Source organism: Schistocerca cancellata, chromosome 9 (genome assembly GCF_023864275.1).
Source record: "Schistocerca cancellata isolate TAMUIC-IGC-003103 chromosome 9, iqSchCanc2.1, whole genome shotgun sequence".
In the NCBI taxonomy this organism is placed as follows: domain Eukaryota; kingdom Metazoa; phylum Arthropoda; class Insecta; order Orthoptera; family Acrididae; genus Schistocerca; species Schistocerca cancellata.
The window spans coordinates 382,238,657-382,259,887 of NC_064634.1; the positions used below are offsets into that span (position 1 = coordinate 382,238,657).

Consider the following 21,231-nt stretch of genomic DNA (forward strand, 5'->3'; position numbering starts at 1 on the left):
GGTTATATTAATAAAACTACGTTACACGTACGGACCATTCTGTGTAAGAGCTGAATTTAAAAAATAATTTCTTCTGCCATTGAAAAGCCAGAAACATTTATTTCCGTAGATAGTAGGGGTACTTCTATGACGCCACCCACATCTGCAGAAACGAATGACAATCGAAATTGCATGAAACATGGCTGAAATGGTAGACTTTTGTGAATGTTTTAGTGAAAGTGATCGGGATGTAGTAAGAGTATATATGTACTGATGCTATGTAAGATGAAGTATTCTTTAGCATCGTAAGTTTCACGATTATTGTTTCAGGTTACGGCTGATTGCCACACACGATTACACAAGGCATGACATCGTTCTTAGAAGGGTGTGTGACCACGACGAACAGCAATGCACGCACTGCAACGTGCTCCCATGCTGGCCACAAGGATGGAAGTCGTTCTTGTGGTCAGATGCTCACTAATTCAATGGTATAATGGTATGAGAAAAATCAAAGTGCCTCTGGTGGCACCAGACCAACACACTGCTCACCAACATCTGTAGCGTAAGGGAAATAGTTGTGGCGTTCGACTCGGCAACAATACGAAATCAGATGCTAGGCCGCGATTCACTGGTGGAATCCTGAGTAAATATGACTCATTAAAAAAAAAAAGAGAGAGAGAGAGAGAGAGAGAGAGAGTCACGAAACAGTCGTCAGACCGATTTGCATTGCAAGTAGTATTAATATACACTACTGGCCATTAAAATTGCTACACCAACAAGAAATGCAGATTATAAACTAGTATTCATTGGACAAATATATTATACTAGAACTGACATGTGATTACATTTTCACTCAATTTGGGTGCATAGATCCTGAGAAATCAGTACCCAGAACAACCACTTCTGGCCGTAACAACAGCTTTGATACGCCTGGGCATTGAGTCAAACAGAGCTTGGCTGGCGTGTACAGGTATAGCTGCCCATGCAGCTTCAACACGATACCACAGTTCATCAAGAGTAGTGACTGGCGTATTGTGACGAGCCAGTTGGTGAGACATCTGGAGAATGTGCTGGTCAGGGCAGCAGTCGAACATTTTCTATATCCAGAAAGGCCCGTACAGGACCTGCAACATGCGGTAGTGCATTATCCTGGTGAAATGTAGGGTTTCGCTGGGATCGAATGAAGGGTAGAGCCACGGGTAGTAACACATCTGTAATGTATCGTCCACTGTTCAAAGGGCCATCAATGCGAACAAGAGGTGACCGAGACGTGTAACCAATGGCACCCCATACCATCACGCCGGGTGGTACGCCAGTATGGTGATGACGATTACATGCTTCCAATGTGCGTTCACCGCGATGTCGCCAAACATGGAAGCGACCATCATGCTGTAAACAGAACCTGCATTTATCCGAAAAAATGACGTTTTGCCATTCGTGCACCCAGGTTCGTCGTTGAGTACACCATCGCAGGCGCTTCTCTCTGCGATGTAGCGTCAAGGGTAACCGCAACCATGGTCTCCGACCTGAAAGTCCACGCTGCTGCACACGTCGTCGAACTGTTCGTGCAGATGGTTGTTGTCTTGCAAACGTCCCCATCTGTTGACTCAGGGATCGAGACGTGGCTGCACGATGCGTTACAGCCATGCGGATAAGATGCCTGTCATCTCGACTGCTAGTGATACGAGGCCGTTGGCATCCAGCACGGCGTTCCGTATTACCCTCCTGAACCCACCGATTCCATATTCTGCTAACAGTCATTGGGTCTCGACCAAAGCGAGCAGCAATGTCGCGATACGATAAACCGCAATCGCGATAGTCTACAATCCGACCTTTATCAAAGTCGGAAACGTGATGGTAAGCATTTCTCCTCCTTACACGAGGCATCACAACAAGTTTCACCAGGCAACACCGGTGAACTGCTGTTTGTGCATGAGAAATCGGTTGGAAACTTTCCACATGTGAGCACGTTGTAGGCTTCGCCATCGGCGCCAAACTTGTGTGAATGCTGTGAAAAGCTGATCATTTGCATATCACAGCATCTTCTTCCCGTCGATTAAATTTCGCGTCTGTAGCACATCTTCGTGGTGTAGCAATTTTAATGGGCAGCAGTGTAAGAGAATAACACTGTTAAAATTTCTATAGAACAAATCATTCCACACAGATGTCACAAAGTGATCAAGAGGGAAAAGCTAAATTAAGGTTGATACGCAGGCATACCGTCAGTTGTTTCTCCCACGCACTATTCGTGAATGGAACAGGAAAGGCCAGAGTTACCATCCTCCACACACCACAAAGTGGCTTGAGATCTATGGATGTAAATATACTCCTTTGGTACTAAATCACATTCTAAATCGCTCCTTTCTCTCTCTCTCTCTCTCTCTCACTCTCTCTCTTTCTTTCTCTCTCTTTCAAAAAAAAAAAATGGTTCAAATGGCTCTGAGCACTATGGGACTCAACACCTTAGGTCATAAGTCCCCTAGAACTTAGAACTACTTAAACCTAACTAACCTAAGGACATCACACACACCCATGCCCGAGGCAGGATTCGAACCTGCGACCGTAGCAGTCCCGCGGTTCCGGACTGCAGCGCCAGAACCGCTAGACCACCGCGGCCGGCCTTTCTCTCTCTTTCACTCACTCACTCTGCCTCCTTGACACTGGACTAAATATGGTGGTAGAACGCATTGCGAGACGTCGACCTCCTCTGAGGCACCCACGACGAGAACAAAGAAAAAGTGGCGTGCAGTTTTGTGGCCGGGACCGCTTTACTTGGGATGGCACGAGGCGATAACAGGTGAAAGCGCGCGCGCTTAAGCGTAACATTTCGCGCGGCCGCAACTCTACAGAAGAGTAAAGTACTGGTGGTGGTGGTGGTGGTGGAGGCACTTGTTGTACCGCGGACAATACGTCCCGTTTGGCGCGGCTATAGAGGCACGCCACGTATTGTGTGCCGCTCGACAGCTGAGGCACGAGGCAGCAGCCGGCAGCGCGCGGCTACTGCACACGTCACGAACGCCCGCAGGCTACCCGCAGTACACTCTCCGTCTATCCTTCTTTACGTGTGGCTCCTCGTTTTGTAGCGCCTACACCAGGGCCTGCAGAATGCACACTGTGCAAAAGCGCGGATGTGCGCCACAGGTGCGCACATCTCGCCAAATGAGTGGCGACGCTTTCGCTTCCTTATTTAAGGGGTAAGGAGACCCAGTCTTTCGTCCTTCTGGCGGCTGTAGCCGTACGTGAGACGTACTGAGAAATGGCGAATATTGCAAAAAAGCAAAATACGGGAGATCTGTGTTCTCAGTCTGCCGAATAATAGGCGGTCAGCGCAAGTTCACAGTTGAAAGACTACAACTAATTTCATAAAGGCGAGTGTAGGCGTGCTGGACAGTGAAGAACAGTAAGCCAAAGTAAGTTCGCTTAAGAAAATGGATGAGGGAAATCAACACGCTTTTAATGTACGTCACAGTAATTGATACCCCTGGAGCTCTTTAACCTTATCCATTACTGATATTTTAGAACTCGTGATTATTAATTGACTGTAAATAAGTAAAAGTCCAACTAGCCACTTTTTGCAATTGTTATTCATTATTCCATGAACTGATTTTCTAACATTTTCAGGTTCATTTTCAGATGGTTTTCTGGAAGTTACATCACTATTTGCAACATAATGCTCGTCACTGAGTGCATAATGCTTCGTCATTGAGTAAGTAGTCAGGTAGCCCACCCGGTTAGCAGTGCGGTGTAGGCGGTTTTCCATCTGCCTCGGCAAATGCGCGTTGGTTTCCCTTATTCCGCCTCAGCTACACTATGTCGGCGATTGCTGCGCAAACAAGTTCTCCACGTACACGTACATCACCATTACTCTACCACGCAAACATAGGGGTTACACTCGTTTGGTGTGAGACGTTCCCTGGGTGGGGGTGGGGGGGATCCACCGGGGGCCGAACCGCACAATAACCCTGAAAGAGGTGTTCGCTGTGGGGCTGCGGAGGGGTGAAGTGGACTGCGGTAGTCGTCGTGGGGTTGTTGACCACTACGGCTGCGGCTGGGACGGAGCCCCTCCGTCGTTTCTACGCCCCCGGTTAACATACAATGCAATACATACAAGTAGTCAGCTGCTGCTTTTGTGTAGACAAATATTTCAGTTTCTTCAAGAAGGTCAAGTATCGTGCCTTTGTTGGCAAAATGGAGTATTTGGAGGTTTTGTTCTATGTTGTTTTCAGAATGATTGTGTTGGTCACATCTGCCCAAACTGAACTGAGAAACAAACTTTTCCTTTAGAACTTTGTAGACTTACTAGTTCAAAACAAGTAACCAATCAACCAACCCTACACCCAGTCGCCACCCCCACCTCCTCCTCAGGCCGTCCCCCTATCCCTCTCTTTACTTTCTTACTACACTTGTGTCAATGTAAATGTCCTACCTCAGAATAAAACCTGTGCTGCTCTAAATGGTAAAGCCCTCTACTGTTAACATAAATCAGTGCTTTTATACGTATTAGCTCTAGCTGAAATAAACAGAATCTGCCTTTATTAAGATTTCAGATAACATACATGTAAGAACAGTTCATTCGAAATTTTGTTCTCGGTTTTAAATATAGAGTGTACGGTCATAAAAACCGTTTTAGTCCATTACAAACACTATAACTTTTATACAGACTCCCTTAAGCTAAAATAAACAGAACCTAGTCTTACGAATATTCGAGATCACGTTACTGCAAGAACAGAAATAAGTCAACAGTTCATTTCAAGGTTTTTTTATTGTTTTAAATTTCAATATAAAGGTCATGGTCATAGAAACAGCTGTATCTCATTGTAAATACTGTAACTCTATATTATTATATTCCTGGGCATACATGTTAACGCCAATCTTGATTAAAATATTTGCTCATATACTGACTGCATTACACGTTAATATACGAATAGAAACAAGTCATTAGATCACTTGTTGTTCTTATCGTAATTCATTCATTTATTTACTTTGTGCCACTCTCATTCAAATATTTTCCCTTATATCGACTTTAATACATGTAAACAAGAACAGTTACATCTCTGAATATCTTTGTTACAAGCAACAGTTTTATAGGACGTGCTGGATGCTGGCAAAGTTTCGGTGTCACAATGTAAATGAATACAAATTGCGTAAAAGTGTGTGAAATAATGTACCAGCTGGCCATCAAAATTGAAGCAGACAGACGGACACTAACGAAAAAAGCCGCCCATACTATTGCAAGAAGGAAAAAACTAAATTTGCATCCGTATCGACAGATAACTAAACAATAGTCATGGCGATACATACACAGAGCCAGCACAAAGAATTATGCTAGAAATAGTGATGTAAGTTCCAGAAAACGATCTGAAGATGAACCTGGAAAGGTTCGAAAACCAGTTCATGGAATAATAAATAACTATTAAAAAAAGTGACTGGTTGGAGTATTTACATACTCTTGAATTCTTCGTTTCTTGTGTTACGTTCGTTTCTGTTTTACTGTACAGAGTGTTGTTTTCATTTTTCCAGGGTAACAATGACTATATCTGCACTGCGAGCAGAGTTTCGAAATTACATTTAGTAAGAGCTGATAAACTGTTTTCCGAAGGAGAGTGTGTAAAAGACTATCTCCTTGAGGCTGATGAATTTTTCTGTCCCACGAATGTTAGCAGGTTTCAAGAAATCTACGTTTCCAAACAAACAGTGACACGAGATATAAGTGTTATGTCCGGCGATGTGCACAGCCCGCAGGCAGTAAATAAATAAGGCTACGACTTTGTTGCTTTCTCTGTTCCGTTGATGAAGCAATAGGTCTTATTTTTTCCATTATGGAAATGAATAAATCAAGGTTTCTATTTAGTATTGATGACGAAAATCTTCGCAATTATCGCGTTTGTCAATGTGCTGTGCTCTTGTGCCGGACATTAACTTTATCGTTTCTTATCACCAATGATAAACATGTTTCGAATTTCTTTCATGTTCTAATTTAAAATTGTTATTTACTAACCCTGCTCCTTGCTACATAGGCGAACATTGTTATGTGAAAAATTTGGTATTGAACTTGTTGTTCAAGGTATACTTACATGCTTCAAAATTATCCTTTGATTATTGAGAGACATATTTGTCACCCTCGGCGTGACAGGTATTTAGGTACCTAACGCGTGCGTAAAACCAACTGGCATATTTATGCACCATTTGTTCTTATGTTTTGTTTTAGAACCGTGACGTTTGTTGATAGGACGATGGATTAACGCGATGCCTTTCCGTGATTGCATTGCACACTGTGAAAAGAGCACGAGAATGCCCGAGGTACAGTGTATACTAGCTAGTGGATAAAGTCTGTGCTTACAGACATACACTAAATGAGAGATGACCGTTCCGTTTCCCTGTTTACACGTCTGGTAAGTGTGCACACTGTCGCCTGGTAGTCCTGTCCTACACTCCGCGTAGTTGCAAAATATTGACACGAATCGTTGGCAAAAGAATGGAAAAAGTGGTAGAAGGGTTCCAGAAAAATGTACGAACACGTGAGTCAATATTCAACCTACGCCTTAGAAGACAGGCCAAATAGTCGCAAACCTTCGTTCATAGAATTTGCAGGTTTAGATAAAGCTTTTGACTGCGTTGACTGGAGGAGGAGAAAGTTAGTGTTTAACGTCCCGTCGAAAGCGAGGTCATTAGAGACGGAGCACAAGGTCGGATTTGGGAAGGATGGAAAAGAAATCGGCCGTGCCCTTTCAAAGGAACCATCCCGGTATTTGCCTCAAGCGATATAGGAAAACCACGAAAAACCTAAATCAGAATTGCCGGACGCGTGTTTGAACCGTCGTCCTCGCGAATGCGAGTCCAGTGTGCTAACCACTACGCCACCTCACTCGGTTATGTTGACTGGATTATACGCTTTGGAATTCAGAGAATATCAGCGGTAAAATACAGGCAGGGAAATGTTATTTACGAGCTGTACAGAAACCAGATGGCAGATAGAAGAGCCGAAGGTCATGGGAAGCGCCGGCTGTGAAGGCGGTGATACAAGGTTGCAGCCTGTCCCCTACGTTATTGAGGCTGTATACTGAGCAAGCAATAAAGTAAATCCAAGAAAAAATCGGAAAACAAATTAAAGTGCGGGGATAAGAAATAAAAACTCTGATGTTTGCCGATGACATTGTAATTGTGACAGAGACAGCAAATGACCTGCAACAGCAATTAAACAGAATATAAGGCGTCTTGAAAGGAGGATGTAAGATGAACATCAGCAAAAATAAAACAAGAGTAATGCAATGTAGTCGCATTAAATCAGATGATGCCGAGGAAATTAGATTAGGAAATGTGATAGTAACAGTAGTAGATGAATTTCGTTACTTGGGTGGTAAAAAATTTGACACTCGAAGTAGAGGAGATATAAAATGTAGACTGGCAGTTGTAAGAAAAGCGCTTCTGAAGACGATAAATTTGTTAACATCGAGTATAAATTTAAGTGTTATAATTATTGGATAGAAGCAGCTGCAAATCAAATTGGTGAATATTAAGTGTTATAAATTCTTTTATGAAGATATTTGTCTGGAGTTTAGGCCTGTACATAAGTGAAACGTGAATTATAAGTAGTTCAGACAAGAAGAGAGTAGAAGCTTTTGAAATCTGCTGCTACTGGAGAAGGCTGAAGATCAGATTGGTAGCTCGTGTAACTAATGAGAAGGTACTGAATGGAATTGTTTAGAAAAGAAATTTGTGGCATAACTTGACTAAAAGATGGGATCAATTGATGGGATGCATTCTGAGGCATCGAGGAATGATCTGTTTAGTATTGGAGGGATTTTGGGGGAGGAGGAGGGGGGAGGGGGAAGAGAGGCCAAGAAACGAATAAGTAGGTTGAAACAGATGTAGGTTGCAGTAGTTGTTAAGTGATGAAGAGGCTTCACCAGTTTAGAGTAGCATAGAGAGCTGCATGAAACCAGACTTAGGATTGAAAACTACCACCACCACAACGACAACAACAACAACAACAGCAACGACGACACACTCTGTTTTCCAGTGGTCGCAAGCAATACCCATAGACAGCCGCCAGAGCACTTCGTTCTGCACAGCAATATGTCACTTTAAAGTCTCTATCTCATACAAAAACCACGTAAAAAATCTGAAATTCTCCTGTAAGATAGACCTCTATAGTATGTCTACGCCTGTAAAAACTGTTCCCTTTATTTTAATTAGGGCCAGAGCCATGTTAACTCTTTTCTTAAAAGGAGTAATTTTCCTTTCCGGGAAACAGCATCAAACGTAACACATCATATCTTGAAAACTATAGAACTCACTGAATCATTTTTCCTTTTATTGATTACCAAAATATTTTGTACAGCAGTGAATTTTTGTAATGCTGCGTGTCGCATTGCCAAAGCTATGAAAAAGCTTCGGAGATTGGTGTTAATTTTGGAATTCCGACAGTATTTAACTCGTACCAAGTATGAACGTTCTAAAGTCTCCATCTCTACAAAGTGACGTAAAAACTCTGAAATTCACGTTTGGCATAAATCTCTATAGTTTCTCTAATGGCGCAGCACATTGAAAAAAGTGGAGATGGGTGCGCCATCTTTTTTTTTTTTTTTTTTAATTCCTCAGCGGGAAAGCAGTGTATATCGGTAATGCAGATATGTGACTGCAAACAGACAAAGAAAGAATTAATTCCATAAATTTATTTTTTGTCAAGGAGATAATTAAATTTTTATAACTATCCTCGCTTTTCCGATGGAATAGCAGTTGTCACGAGTACAATGAGATTTCGTCGAGAGTTTATGAATTTCAGCTGGGTGAAGTTTGTAGATGTGAGTCTGCCAGCCTCGATTGTGCTTAGTTATCGGGTGATTGTTGCAGGGTTTCCTGGAGGCAAACCTGAAGTGCTTCTGGAACGCGTCGCTGCTGGAGGCGATGCGACAGCTACAGTTCCAGGGCTACGTGTCACCGGGCGTGCTGCTCGTGTCTGCCGGCGCATGCGCGCTGGAGGTGGTGCGTTCCGCCTGGGCGCGCAACGTACTGCGTCCACCGGCCAACTACTCCATCTCCGCTGTCGGTAAGTGCTCCTGAAGACGCTCTACAAACAGCAGAAACGCCGCCACTCAACCTCTCCGCTTGCCAAACCCGCCTCAGTAATTACACTGATGTGCCAAAACATTATGAACGCCTGCTTAATAGCGTCTCCGTCTTTGGAACGAATTATGTCACTGATCATGCCTATCACGGATCAGGGAGTTTGTTGGTAGGAGAGTTTTTTGGTAGGTTTGTGGAGGATGTGGAATTAGATGTCTATGGCAGGCCATGTAATTCGTGTAAATAATGGACCGTTGATTTGTATACGCAGTTGATGGAGGCCGATAGCGACCCAGATGCATTCCATAAGATTTGCATCAGGCGAATCTGGTCGCCGAGACGTCAACGTGAGTTCACTATAGCGCTCCTAAAACCCCTGAAGCACAGTTCTGGCTACGGGACACGGACAGTTCTACTGCTGAACGATGACATCGCCGTCGGAGAAGCCATCAAGCGTGAAGGGATGCAGATGGTTTGTAGCTGTTACCGTGTCTTCGAGTACCGCCACAGGTCTTATGCAAGCGCAAGAGAATGTCTCCCATAGCACAAATTGCCCCACCTGCCTTCGGCCGTTGCGCACTCCACGTTTTGAGCCGCCGTTCACCTTGAGGAAGGGGTTTGTGGAGACGAGCATCTACCTAGTGTAGCAAAACTGCGTTTTACCCGAAGAGCGGACACGTTTCCATTGATCATTGATCGAATCTCGATGGTCCCGTCCCCACTGCAATCGTAATTGACGATATCGTTGGGTCAACGTGGTGTTGTGGAGCTCCATGTTCAACAATATACGATGGACAGTGTGCTCCGAAACACCTGTGTGTGCACCAGCACTTTGCTATTTCGGCAGAGATGCCACAGATCACCATCTCTGCTACGTGATAGAACAGACAAGCTTCCGAACCCCACTGGTGTGTGAAAAGTCCTGGACGTTCAAGCACACAGCGCCTAATGGTAGTTCCGGTGTCCTTCTACCTTTTTCCGTAGATGCTCACGACAGTAGCACGCGAACATTCGACCAGCTTCGCTGTTTTCGAGGTACTCGTTCACAGGCTCAGCCTAATAAAAATTCCCCTTTGTCAGTGTCACTTGTTTCAATGGATTTCTCCATTTGCAGGCCATATCTTCTTTAGGGTGATATCCCGTCCGTGCCTGCTCAGCTTACATATTTCTGTTACTGCGTCACGTTGCTGAAACGCCACCAGGCGTCATCCAGCGTCGCAGTGGTTTGTAGTCACAATGTTTTGGGTGATCAGTGTACCTTGTAAAGGATGTGGATAGAGGTTTCCGAAATAACTCTGCTAAGGTGCGTTCACTCCTGTGCAACTTTAATCAACCTGCCTTTAGAGAACATGTTAATGGTACAGCTTCGCTGGAACAGCATGGCTGGCTGGCTTTGATGAACAAACTCACTGCTCACTGGCAAGCCACACGGGCGCATTTAACCGGTGGCTGCATACCGGATTAGCATGCGTGCTTCCCTCTAGGTGTTAATGGAACGACTCATGCAAACAAGCGGATAAAAACTCTCCCACCTACACTCGTGCCTCTGCTTACCTGTGGAGCAAGCACAAGCGATTAGACGCAAGGCACACAGGTTTTACTGCAGCTTTACTCTGTTATGGAGTGTGGGCAGTTCTGAAAGTCCTGTAAGATTAGATTCGAACCCTGGTGCTTGCCTTTCGCTGCAATGCTCTTATCGACTGTACTGTCCGCGTACGGTTAACGACACACTTTCACAGGGTCAGTTCCGCCAGTTAGCATTGTTTTGTATTTTACGACTCAGTCGTAGTTATGGATCCACAGATTAATGTGCTCCACAGGACCATGCAGTACCATTGTCCAGCACATGGGACAGAGACTGGCAGTTTGAGACGCTCGAAACTGGATATCTAAAAACCAAATTGTGAATGTGTCGGAAAATATAAACCAATCTAACGATTACAGCACTCACGGTCACCCCAGGCAATAAAAATATACTTTATAAAATTGTTCCATCATCTATTTCCTGTTTTCCAAGTTCCGCAGAAGTTCTCCTGCATATCTCACTAAACAACCACTCCTGGAAGAAAAACTAATATGGAGAAACGTCTTGGCTACAGCCTAGGGGTTGTGCAGCGGGATGTACAGTGTTGTTTCTGTCTGTTATTGTTCTTCCTTACTGAATGACAAAAGCGACCAGTCATTACTTACGACACCTACTTTATCTATTGAAAAGACTAACGTCTCTACCTGGTCCAATAACCAAATTAAAATGCCCATCACGCTTTAACGATCGACAAAACTTAGTGGTTCTTGTGCTTACATGGAAAAATGGGGTGTGGTGCCGATGAATTTGCTTTTTTTTCACATCTGGGCATGAAAAAATTTGGACTCGTGACTTCGCTGCGATTTACGAGCTCAAATCAAGCAAGTTAACAATTTTCCTGGTTAATGCGGACTCGAGGCTGTGCAGATAACTAGAAAATACGTATGCTTTTATCGGAAACTGGTATTTACTATATTAACAAAACTTCCAATCAGCTCATTGCATTAGTTACGCGTTATTCGTGAATGCTGGTAATTATTTACAAAATTACTTGCTTCCAGTTCACTATCTATCTCTCCTTTCCATTCATTTCTTTTACCTGACAGCGATTCTCTTTTTCCAGTAAGTCAAAACTGGTGTAGGCGATCGAATTTTGTTGCGCATTGTCTTGTAACAGGTCAACGTCTTTCCATGCTTCGATAACTTGATTCTTGACCGCTTCATTTTCGCTTTCTTCCTCTACCGAACACCCTTTTTTCACTATATCCGCCTCACTTAACTGCTAAAATCCCGGTACATATACTCGTAAATCGCTGTTTAACTACTGGGTGATAATTTCGTCACGTTCGGCTTCACAACCAGAAATTTGAATTCTAAACTGAAACATTCATTCATTACAACAGACCTTCACTTTTCAATTTTTCAAAATTCGCCGAACTAGCACTGGTAATTTGTAGCCGGTCAGTGAGAAGGATGCCGTAATTACGGTGCACACGTGTGTGTACGGTAATGAATTTTAGTTCATTTTTTGGCTGTAAGACGTCGCAGGTGCTGACGGATTACAATTTCTAGTTTCTCTAATTGATTTATACATTAGATGTAGGTATTTTGATAGACATAGGTGTTTCTTTAGGTAATCATGCCCACGGACACTCATTGCTACGAATGATCACGAACTGAAGCCCTTTTGAGAAAGCAGTATTCTGTGGGACGGCATCTTAGAGGCAGTCTAGTGGCAGGTTGCCAACGGTAATTCTCCGAGACGTAGATGAAACAGACAGCGTCGTCTAGGAAAAATGACCAGCGCAGCCTGTTCTCCTAAACTAGTTGGATGGCTCTCAACTACGCGCCATGCAATTCATTTCTAGTTTCGTAACGTCTTCTCAACCTTCAAGCGATATCTTGCTGCACAGACGTGCAACAACACTGTATTTCAGTGACGCGGAGAACACGTTTTGTGGGTTAAAACACTTGTAGCTTTGTGAGCGCTTCACGGTAATGGGGCACTGTTTCAAGAGGCTTTCACCGTGGTGATAGTGACAGAGGGCTACTACAGTTGTGACGCCGCTATACAAGCGCGAATAATTTATGCACAATGTCTCTGGGATTGTAGATACAATAGGAGTAATATGAATTAGCGTCCCGCGGACTGCGAGGATTTAAGGGACAGAGCACTGTGTGGGAAAGCTGAAAGATGGGGAATAACATCAGTTTCGTTTCAGAGGAACGCTCTGGAATGCGAGTACCTAAATGTGGACGTCTGGAAGGAGATTTGAACCATTTTACCCCCGAGTACGATGTTTGCAGCTATTTTGGAATGGGTTCATCTTGTTATGTAGGTGCTCTAACGTAAATATTCGCTGTCTTTTCTGCAAAGTTGGTGACTTTTGAAAAATTAGAATCATGTTATTTGATAGGTGATTTTGTTGGCAGTAGAACCCAAAACGTACCACCACATGTCAGCGATGAAATGGATAAAGTTAGAACACCAAGAAAATATATTTAACTTGTATTCTGGATATACACGTCGAGGGTTGTTATTTGATATAAATGACCTAAGTCACAACTGTCCAGTCCGTTCACTTATTTACCCCAAGAGATATAGTTAACACTAGTTTTCACGGTCATCATTTCAGATTTACATATAAATTCTTGTTGAACCTGCACCGTTATAACACAGTACGATAAACAGCAAGTGTACAAGCTAAAAACTATTATGAACTGACACATAAGCTCATTGCCGCGCTCTTCTGAGACGATGAACTTACATTTTTATTTGACACAGCGTAGGGCATAATTATATTATTACAACTCAATTAATTTCACAACATATTATTTATTACGATTTACTTCACAGTGTTAACCGACATAATGTACAGGGTGTTTCAAAAATGACCGGTATATTTGAAACGGCAATAAAAACTAAACGAGCAGCGATAGAAATACACCGTTTGTTGCAATATGCTTGGGACAACAGTACATTTTCAGGCGGACAAACTTTCTAAATTACAGTAGTTACAATTTTCAACAACAGATGGCGCTGCAAGTGATGTGAAAGATATAGAAGACAACGCAGTCTGTGGGTGCGCCTTTCTGTACGTCGTCTTTCTGCTGTAAGCGTGTGCTGTTCACAACGTGCAAGTGTGCTGTAGACAACATGGTTTATTCCTTAGAACAGAGGATTTTTCTGGTGTTGGAATTCCACCGCCTAGAACACAGTGTTGTTGCAACAAGACGAAGTTTTCAACGGAGGTTTAATGTAACCAAAGGACCGAAAAGCGATACAATAAAGGATCTGTTTGAAAAATGTCAACGCACTGGGAACGTGGCGGATGAACGTGCTGGAAAGGTAGGGCGACTGCGTACGGCAACCACAGAGGGCAACGCGCAGCTAGTGCAGCAGGTGATCCGACAGCGGCCTCGGGTTTCCGTTCGCCGTGTTGCAGCTGCGGTCCAAATGACGCCAACGTCCACGTATCATCTCATGCGCCAGATTTTACACCTCTATCCATACAAAATTCAAACGCGGCAACCCCTCAGCGCCGCTACCATTGCTGCACGAGAGACATTCGCTAACGATATAGTGCACAGGATTGATGACGGCGATATGCATGTGGGCAGCATTTGGTTTACTGACGAAGCTTATTTTTACCTGAACGGCTTCGTCAATAAACAGAACTGGCGCATATGGGGAACCGAAAAGCCCCATGTTGCAGTCCCATCGTCCCTGCATCCTCAAAAAGTATTGGTCTGGGCCGCCATTTCTTCCAAAGGAATCATTGGCCCATTTTTCAGATCCGAAACGATTACTACATCACGCTATCTGGACATTATTCGTGAATTTGTGGCGGCACAAACTGCCTTAGACGACACTGCGAACACCTCGTGGTTTATGCAAGATGGTGCCCGGCCACATCGCACGGCCGACGTCTTTAATTTCCTGAATGAATATTTCGATGATCGTGTGATTGCTTTGGGCTATCCGAAACATACAGGAGGCGGCGTGGATTGGCCTCCCTATTCGCCAGACATGAACCCCTGTGACTTCTTTCTGTGGGGACACTTGAAAGACCAGGTGTACCGCCAGAATCCAGAAACAATTGAACAGCTGAAGCAGTACATCTCATCTACATGTGAAGCCATTCCGCCAGACACGTTGTCAAAGGTTTCGGGTAATTTCATTTAGAGACTACGCCATATTATTGCTACGCATGGTGGATATGTGGAAAATATCGTACTATAGAGTTTCCCAGACCGCAGCGCCATCTGTTGTTGAAAATTGTAAATACTGTAATTTCGAAAGTTTGTCTGCCTGAAAATGTACTGTTGTCCCAAGCATATTGCAACAAACGGTGTATTTCTATCGCTGCTCGTTTAGTTTTTATTGCCGTTTCAAATATACCGGTCATTTTTGAAACATCCTGTACAATCAAACGTTCTGAGCAAGACTGGTTTCTTTTTTTCAAAAACTTCCAAAATTCTCCAATGCAATCTTTTACTTGTTTAGCTATGAACATTTTTCTTACTTATTAAGGGCTTTGCTATTCGCCCATAAGGATGTCAGATACCATCACATTACGTACAGTAGATATAATTCAGACGAGGACGGCCAATGCTCTCTTCAGCGCTGATGAACACCAGGCTCGAACTATTAAGGGAATTGCCGAAATGCGGCGACTAATGAGGATAATGGGCAAGGAGCATTGCATTAGTAGTGTGTGGATAAATTCGGAATTTGGGTATGTCGGGTGGAGTGTTAGGGCAGTACGTGCAGTTGGCGTAGTGGTCAGAGCATCTGCCTAGTAAACAGGAGACCCTGGTTCGAATCCTCGTGCGGCACAAATTTTCAATTTGCCTCATGTATTGAAAATCATGCCTTCTCGCAGCCATCGTCTGTAATTCCATTTTGTCGTAATAACGTCTGTTTTATTTGAACAGCTTTAAGAGTTTTCACATAAGAAATTCGGAGGCAATACTTTTCAGCGCACCCTCGTATGATGCGCAATAAAGGTAATGATGTATAGAGAATTTACGTCTAGGCTGTGGACCCACACATGAAAAAACTAATTAATATGTTCATCCTTCCAATAAATACGTCTCTTACAAAACTGACGTCTTTTTATGAAAATTCCATCACTTAAGTGAGGTTAACAAACCATTATATCAGGCACGCTTATTACTGATCTACATTATAACCACCGGCAGAGATGGCCGAGCGGTTCTAGGCGCTTCAGTTCGGAACTGCACGACTGCTACGGTCGCAGGTTCGTATCCTGCCTCGGGCATGGATGTGTGTTGTCCTTAGGATAGTTAGGTTTAAGTAGTTCTAAGTTCTAAGGGACTGGTGACCTTAGACGTTAAATCCCATAGTGCCCAGAGCCATTTGAACCATTTTGAACATTATTACTTTCTCATTTTGCTGAATAAATGAAAGATAGATTACAGATAGATAATCAAAACAGGGTAACATAAGTGCAAAAAATTAAAAGACAATGCAGAGATTAAAAGGTAAATTAAAAATGTGAAATGTACGTGTGTATTGGGTTGCAAACAAGTTGTGTGTATCGTGTTCTACAATACTACACAACAGTGACAGACTAGTTTACAGTGACCGTTTCTGCTCGTCGAGCAAATAGAGCCGCAACTCTCCAGAGACGGCCTCTCCCTTGTCAGAGCAGAACGCTGGAAACACCGAGCCCCACGGCGCCCAGCTACGAGTATTAGAAAAGACCTGCCGTTACCGAGAGCAACACCGCGACTCCGTGGCGGGCCAGGTACCGCGCTATACCGCGCCAGCGCCTCTTACGAAAACTCCTTTCGCTCTCGGAATTGGCAGCGCTCCGGGCCGCACCTGAGTCGAGCTGCCAGCGCAGCGCAGCGGAACCGTGGGCCCCGGCGGTACGACGCCGCCGCCTCGCCTTTGCGACCAGGCTCCTGCTTCCAGGTCACCACAGCACGCCCTCAAATCGCAGCGTCTCCTAAAGTAGGCCCGTTTGCTTTGCAAACAGTTACCGGACTGAGTAGCAGCTAAAAGCCTCTGACACGCTTCCGTTCTGCCACCTTGATGCGCACTTGTGGAATATCAGGCCGCGCCTGGGATAGTACTCGGGACACAGTTCTCATCGGGGAGACATTGTTTCGAATAGCACCAGCACTGATGTACAGCCCGCTATTATTATTAGCATATAATACGAATCAATTCGTACGTTGTCGTCGCTGCTGTTGTTGTCTTCAGTCCGAAAACTGGTTTGAGGCGACAACCCACGCTAGTCTATCTTGTGCAACCCTCTTCATCTCTACAAAACTTCTACAGGCAACCGTAGATTACCATACGTAAGAGTACACTACGATAGTTTTCCTAGCAGCTTTGACCAGCTAAGGTCGTACTAGTATTACCTGTACATTAGGTGTGTTGCATACGTATCAGGCCTATTGGGCGCTACCTCATAAAGATCGCTTTTTTTACGATGGCTGTTCGGAAAGTAAGGAACAATAAGTCGCGAAATGGAAACCTCAGTGAAAATCAAAACTGTATTATTTGCAACGGTTAGCTACTCTTTCGAGCTACTTCTCTATACAGTCGCCGCTCAGACTTAGACATCTGTAGTAGCGTTGTACCAACTTTTCAGTTCCCTCGTTATTAGAAGACGGCTGCCTGTGCTTTCCGGCAATTTTCTACTCTGGACTGCAGCTCGTCGTCCGTGTCAAAATATTCTCTTCATAGCCAGCGGTTAATTTGAGTAGAGATGAACCTCAGGGGTAGCCAATCACGGGCTCTGTTGTGGGTGATCAATCACTTCCCATCGAAAACGCTGCAGAAGCATCTCCATTGCCTCTGCAGAGTGCAGCCGTCTTGTAGAACGAACCGCATGACAGTTATGTTATGTGGATTGCATAGCTTCAGGCGAAATCTTTCGCCAGACCCTCATACTTGGCGGGAGACGCTATTTTCTAGCCGTCTTTACGTTCTCACTGTGAGCTCAGAACTGAAAAGAGCGACATGATGCGATCGACGGACGTACTAGACACAGTGCCCAACGCATCTGTGCAAAGCTTCATCAGATTTTCACTGTATTTTCCATTTCGCTACCGATCGTTCCTTACTTTCCGAATAACTTTCGACCATACGCGATCAGTGTCTTACTACATTTCCCAAAAAGCTGAAAGCACTGAACTGTCTGGAGACTGAGCGAGGGTGTAAAAGGGTCAGATAACCTATAGGACATAGTTACCCTTCTCTCTGTTACTTAGAATAATCAGTATTTATAGCGAAACTGAAATTTTCAATGATTAATTCAGGTTTTATTCGAAAATGTGAAACAGAGTGATGTTGCAGAGAAAATAAACAAAACGATGCATATTTATCATATAGTGCTAGAAAACGCAATTTCTCCAACTAAAGGAAAAATAAGAAAAAACGCAAAACGAAAGTATATCAAACATCGCTTCAGTACTTCGCAGAACTTATATAAAACATGTTTCTGTAATTCATTTTTGTTTTGTTATTTCGCATTTATCAAAAATGACACGAAACTCTTACCTTTGATAATGATGAAGAATATTGAGTACAAAATAACAATCATTATATATTTTTTTCTTGTTCCTGTGCATGTAAGCTGTACTTACATCAAAAGTAATTACTTGGGGTACATAAAAGTGCGTAGGTTACGCTATCAGCTTTACGTATAAAAAGCAAATTTCATTTATCGCCAAACAGACTATTCCTTGATGCCTCAAGATGTGTACTATCGTTTAGTAGAGCCATAGATTTATTTTCTGCTCAGTTCTGTTCAGAATCTCCTCATTAATTGTTCCATCCACCCATCTAACCTTCAGCATTCACCTGTGCCACCACATTTCAAAATCTTCTGTACACTTCGTGTATGAACTGTTTAACGTCCACGTTTCACTTCCGTACACGGATACACGTAGTTAAGTCCCAGCCAAGCACACTGTAGTGCAAAGGACGAAAGTAACTTTCCCATGATGTGTCACTGCCAAGTAACACAGCTCGACGAGAGAATTTAAGACTGGAAATCCATAAGTAGAAGCTGGGTTTTGTGGGAAGCATACAATCATACATTGGTAGAGCTGGTACAGTACACAAATCACGTAGTAAATGATGGGATTACCGGTACCATTGCTAGAAAAACAAACGTAACTGTATTTAAAAAAAAAGTCAAGATCGCAATAATATTTCTTTATTAACCGGTTTCGACTTATATACAAACCATCTTCAAAACTTTTTGGCCCCCTGTGGCTGGTACTGGCAGCTCCTCGGATTTTTCGTGATACCACAATCTTTGTTTTTTGTTTGTTTATTTTGCACATAATGAGAACTGCACTGTGTTCATTGTCAGTCATTTGTGTATTTTGTAGGCTAACAAAATATTAACCGCGTTTTATAAGTAATAAAAATTAGATGATGGCGTAACTCTTACATTTTTGTGTAACCAAAGCAATTACTTTTGGTGTGAGTACACATTACATGCATAAATAAAAAAAATCTGTTTAATGATTGTTATTATTTTGTACTCAACGGAACGTGTTCATAATAAAGGTAATAGTTTCTTCTTGTTATTGATAAGTGCGAACGTTGTTTATAAATAATAGAAGCATGTTCTATGTGAGTTCAACGAAAATTAAAGCAATGTTTGATGTGTTTTGCAGTGTTTTTAATTTTATTTTTTTCGATGGAAGTTGCGTTTCCTAGCGCTATGTAATAAATCTGCGTTGCTTTTTTTATTCTTGCTACAACATCCGTCTGTTTCACGTTAAAAATCAACAATTTTCGAATAAAACCTGAACAATTTCAATTTGGTGTAAATACTGTTTATTTTTAAATAACAGACAGGAGGATAAGTTGAAGAGCAAAAATGTTCCATAGGTTACGCGGCCCTTTATATGTCCTTACTCAGTTCCTAGATTCCGGTTTCTAGGGGAATATAGTAAGACACTGATCGCATGAGTAACCAAAGTGATTGAAATATGCTGCCGGCCGGAGTGGCCGAGCGGTTCTAGGCGCTACAGTCTGGAACCGCGCGACGGCTACGGTCGCAGGTTCGAATCCTGCCTCGGGCATGGATGTGTGTGATGTCCTTAGGTTAGTTAGGTTTAAGTAGTTCTAAGTTCTAGGGGACTGATGACCTCAGAAGTTGAGTCCCATAGTGCTCAGAGCCATTTGAACCATTTTTTTTTAAATGAGCTACGCCTGATACGTCTGCAACACACCTAACGCACAGATAACGCGGTTACGATCGTAACTGACCAAGGCTATTAGGAAAACTACCGTATCTACACTTACATATGCAAGTCTACGTTAGCTACGGTAGTTTTAGAACTTTACGTAGGGACCAAAGTAGGAGTAGGCGTAATACTGAATGAGAAAACAGAAATGTGGGTAATCTGCTATGAAGAGAATAGTGAATACATTATAGTAGCCGGGATATACACGAAACGAACACATCATCATAGTAGTATAAGTTTACAGTATATAGCAACTGGCTCCGCCGATGAGGGAGAGACTGGAAGAATGCACAAAGGTGCCATGTAATAAGCATCAAACTGGCATGAAATGTACTATAACAGTGGGGGTGAAACCGATTACTACTTCAGTACAACCACAGAAAGTAGGTAGGAGTAACAAGATCTACATTCCATTTATAAGTAAAGATCACGCAACGGGTTTCTCGTTCTCATGCTGGCAGTAGCGAGGTGCTTGAGCCCCCAGTACCGTGATTTGGAGAAAACTGGGAAACGGCTTTTGTTGCTGTGCCGCCTCATGCTGCCTCACGAACTTGATTATCCTAAGAATTGAGACAACCAGCTAGCGGTTTATAACGACACGCATACCGTCATCTGTTCTTTTGCAGCTGCTTCTCTGTAATCGTTGTTCTGATGGAAAACCTACGGCTGCGATTAGGGCTACTGTTTGGCACAGGCTGTGCCGCCTCTAACTGCGCAGGTTCAAAAATGGTCCAAATGGGTCTGAGCACTATGGGACTTAACATCTTAGGTCATCAGTCCCCTAGAACTAGAACCACTCGGCCACACCGGCCGGCGTAGGATGTGGGATTCTGTGCTCTGACATAAAACAATGAGTGCCAGCTCCCCATTAGTATGTTTATTCTGATGTAGATTAATTTTTAAGATCACCTTATTTGTGCTTAACATTAATAAATGCCCAGACGTTGACCCCGCCTGCACGACGGGCGCATCTCATCACCGCCGATCCATGTAAATTGGGGTCCGTAAATCAGCTAAAGTACGACAATAACAGTTAGCCGGGTGGCTGAGTCGTTGCTGGAACCGTGCATTATCATATAAAAGCCGCCTCGGCCGCGCAGCGTGCGTGAGCACGGAGGCTGTCGCGCCCGGCACACGGTGGAGCCCAGCCAGAGGGGGGTGTGGGTAAGTGGAGCGTGAACGCGAGCGCTTGGAAATACGCTGCTGGACTGTGCCCTGCAAGTCGCAGCTGCCTCGCGATCTGCGCCTTACTCGCATCCAGCTGCTACTGGTTTACTGGTGTGTCGATCTGTCACTAGCTGACCACCCTCCAGAGCTGGCCAGCGACGATCAAGACCGAGTTCCGAATAGTGCCCTTCCGTGTGGCTGTCACCGGTACTACCGTAGGAGGCGACGATCTTCTCGGAGCTAAGGGC

General features: G+C 43.6%; 1 protein-coding gene across 1 annotated transcript in view; it reads left to right on the plus strand.

Annotated features, from left to right (window-relative positions):
- LOC126100462 (mucin-17) overlaps positions 1 to 21,231 on the plus strand; it is a 375,348-nt gene that overhangs the window by 60,877 nt on the left and 293,240 nt on the right. Inside the window, exon 2 of the mRNA XM_049911069.1 lies at positions 8,833 to 9,028. Coding sequence (XP_049767026.1) covers positions 8,833 to 9,028 — 196 coding nt within the window. The remainder of the gene's footprint in view (positions 1 to 8,832; positions 9,029 to 21,231) is intronic.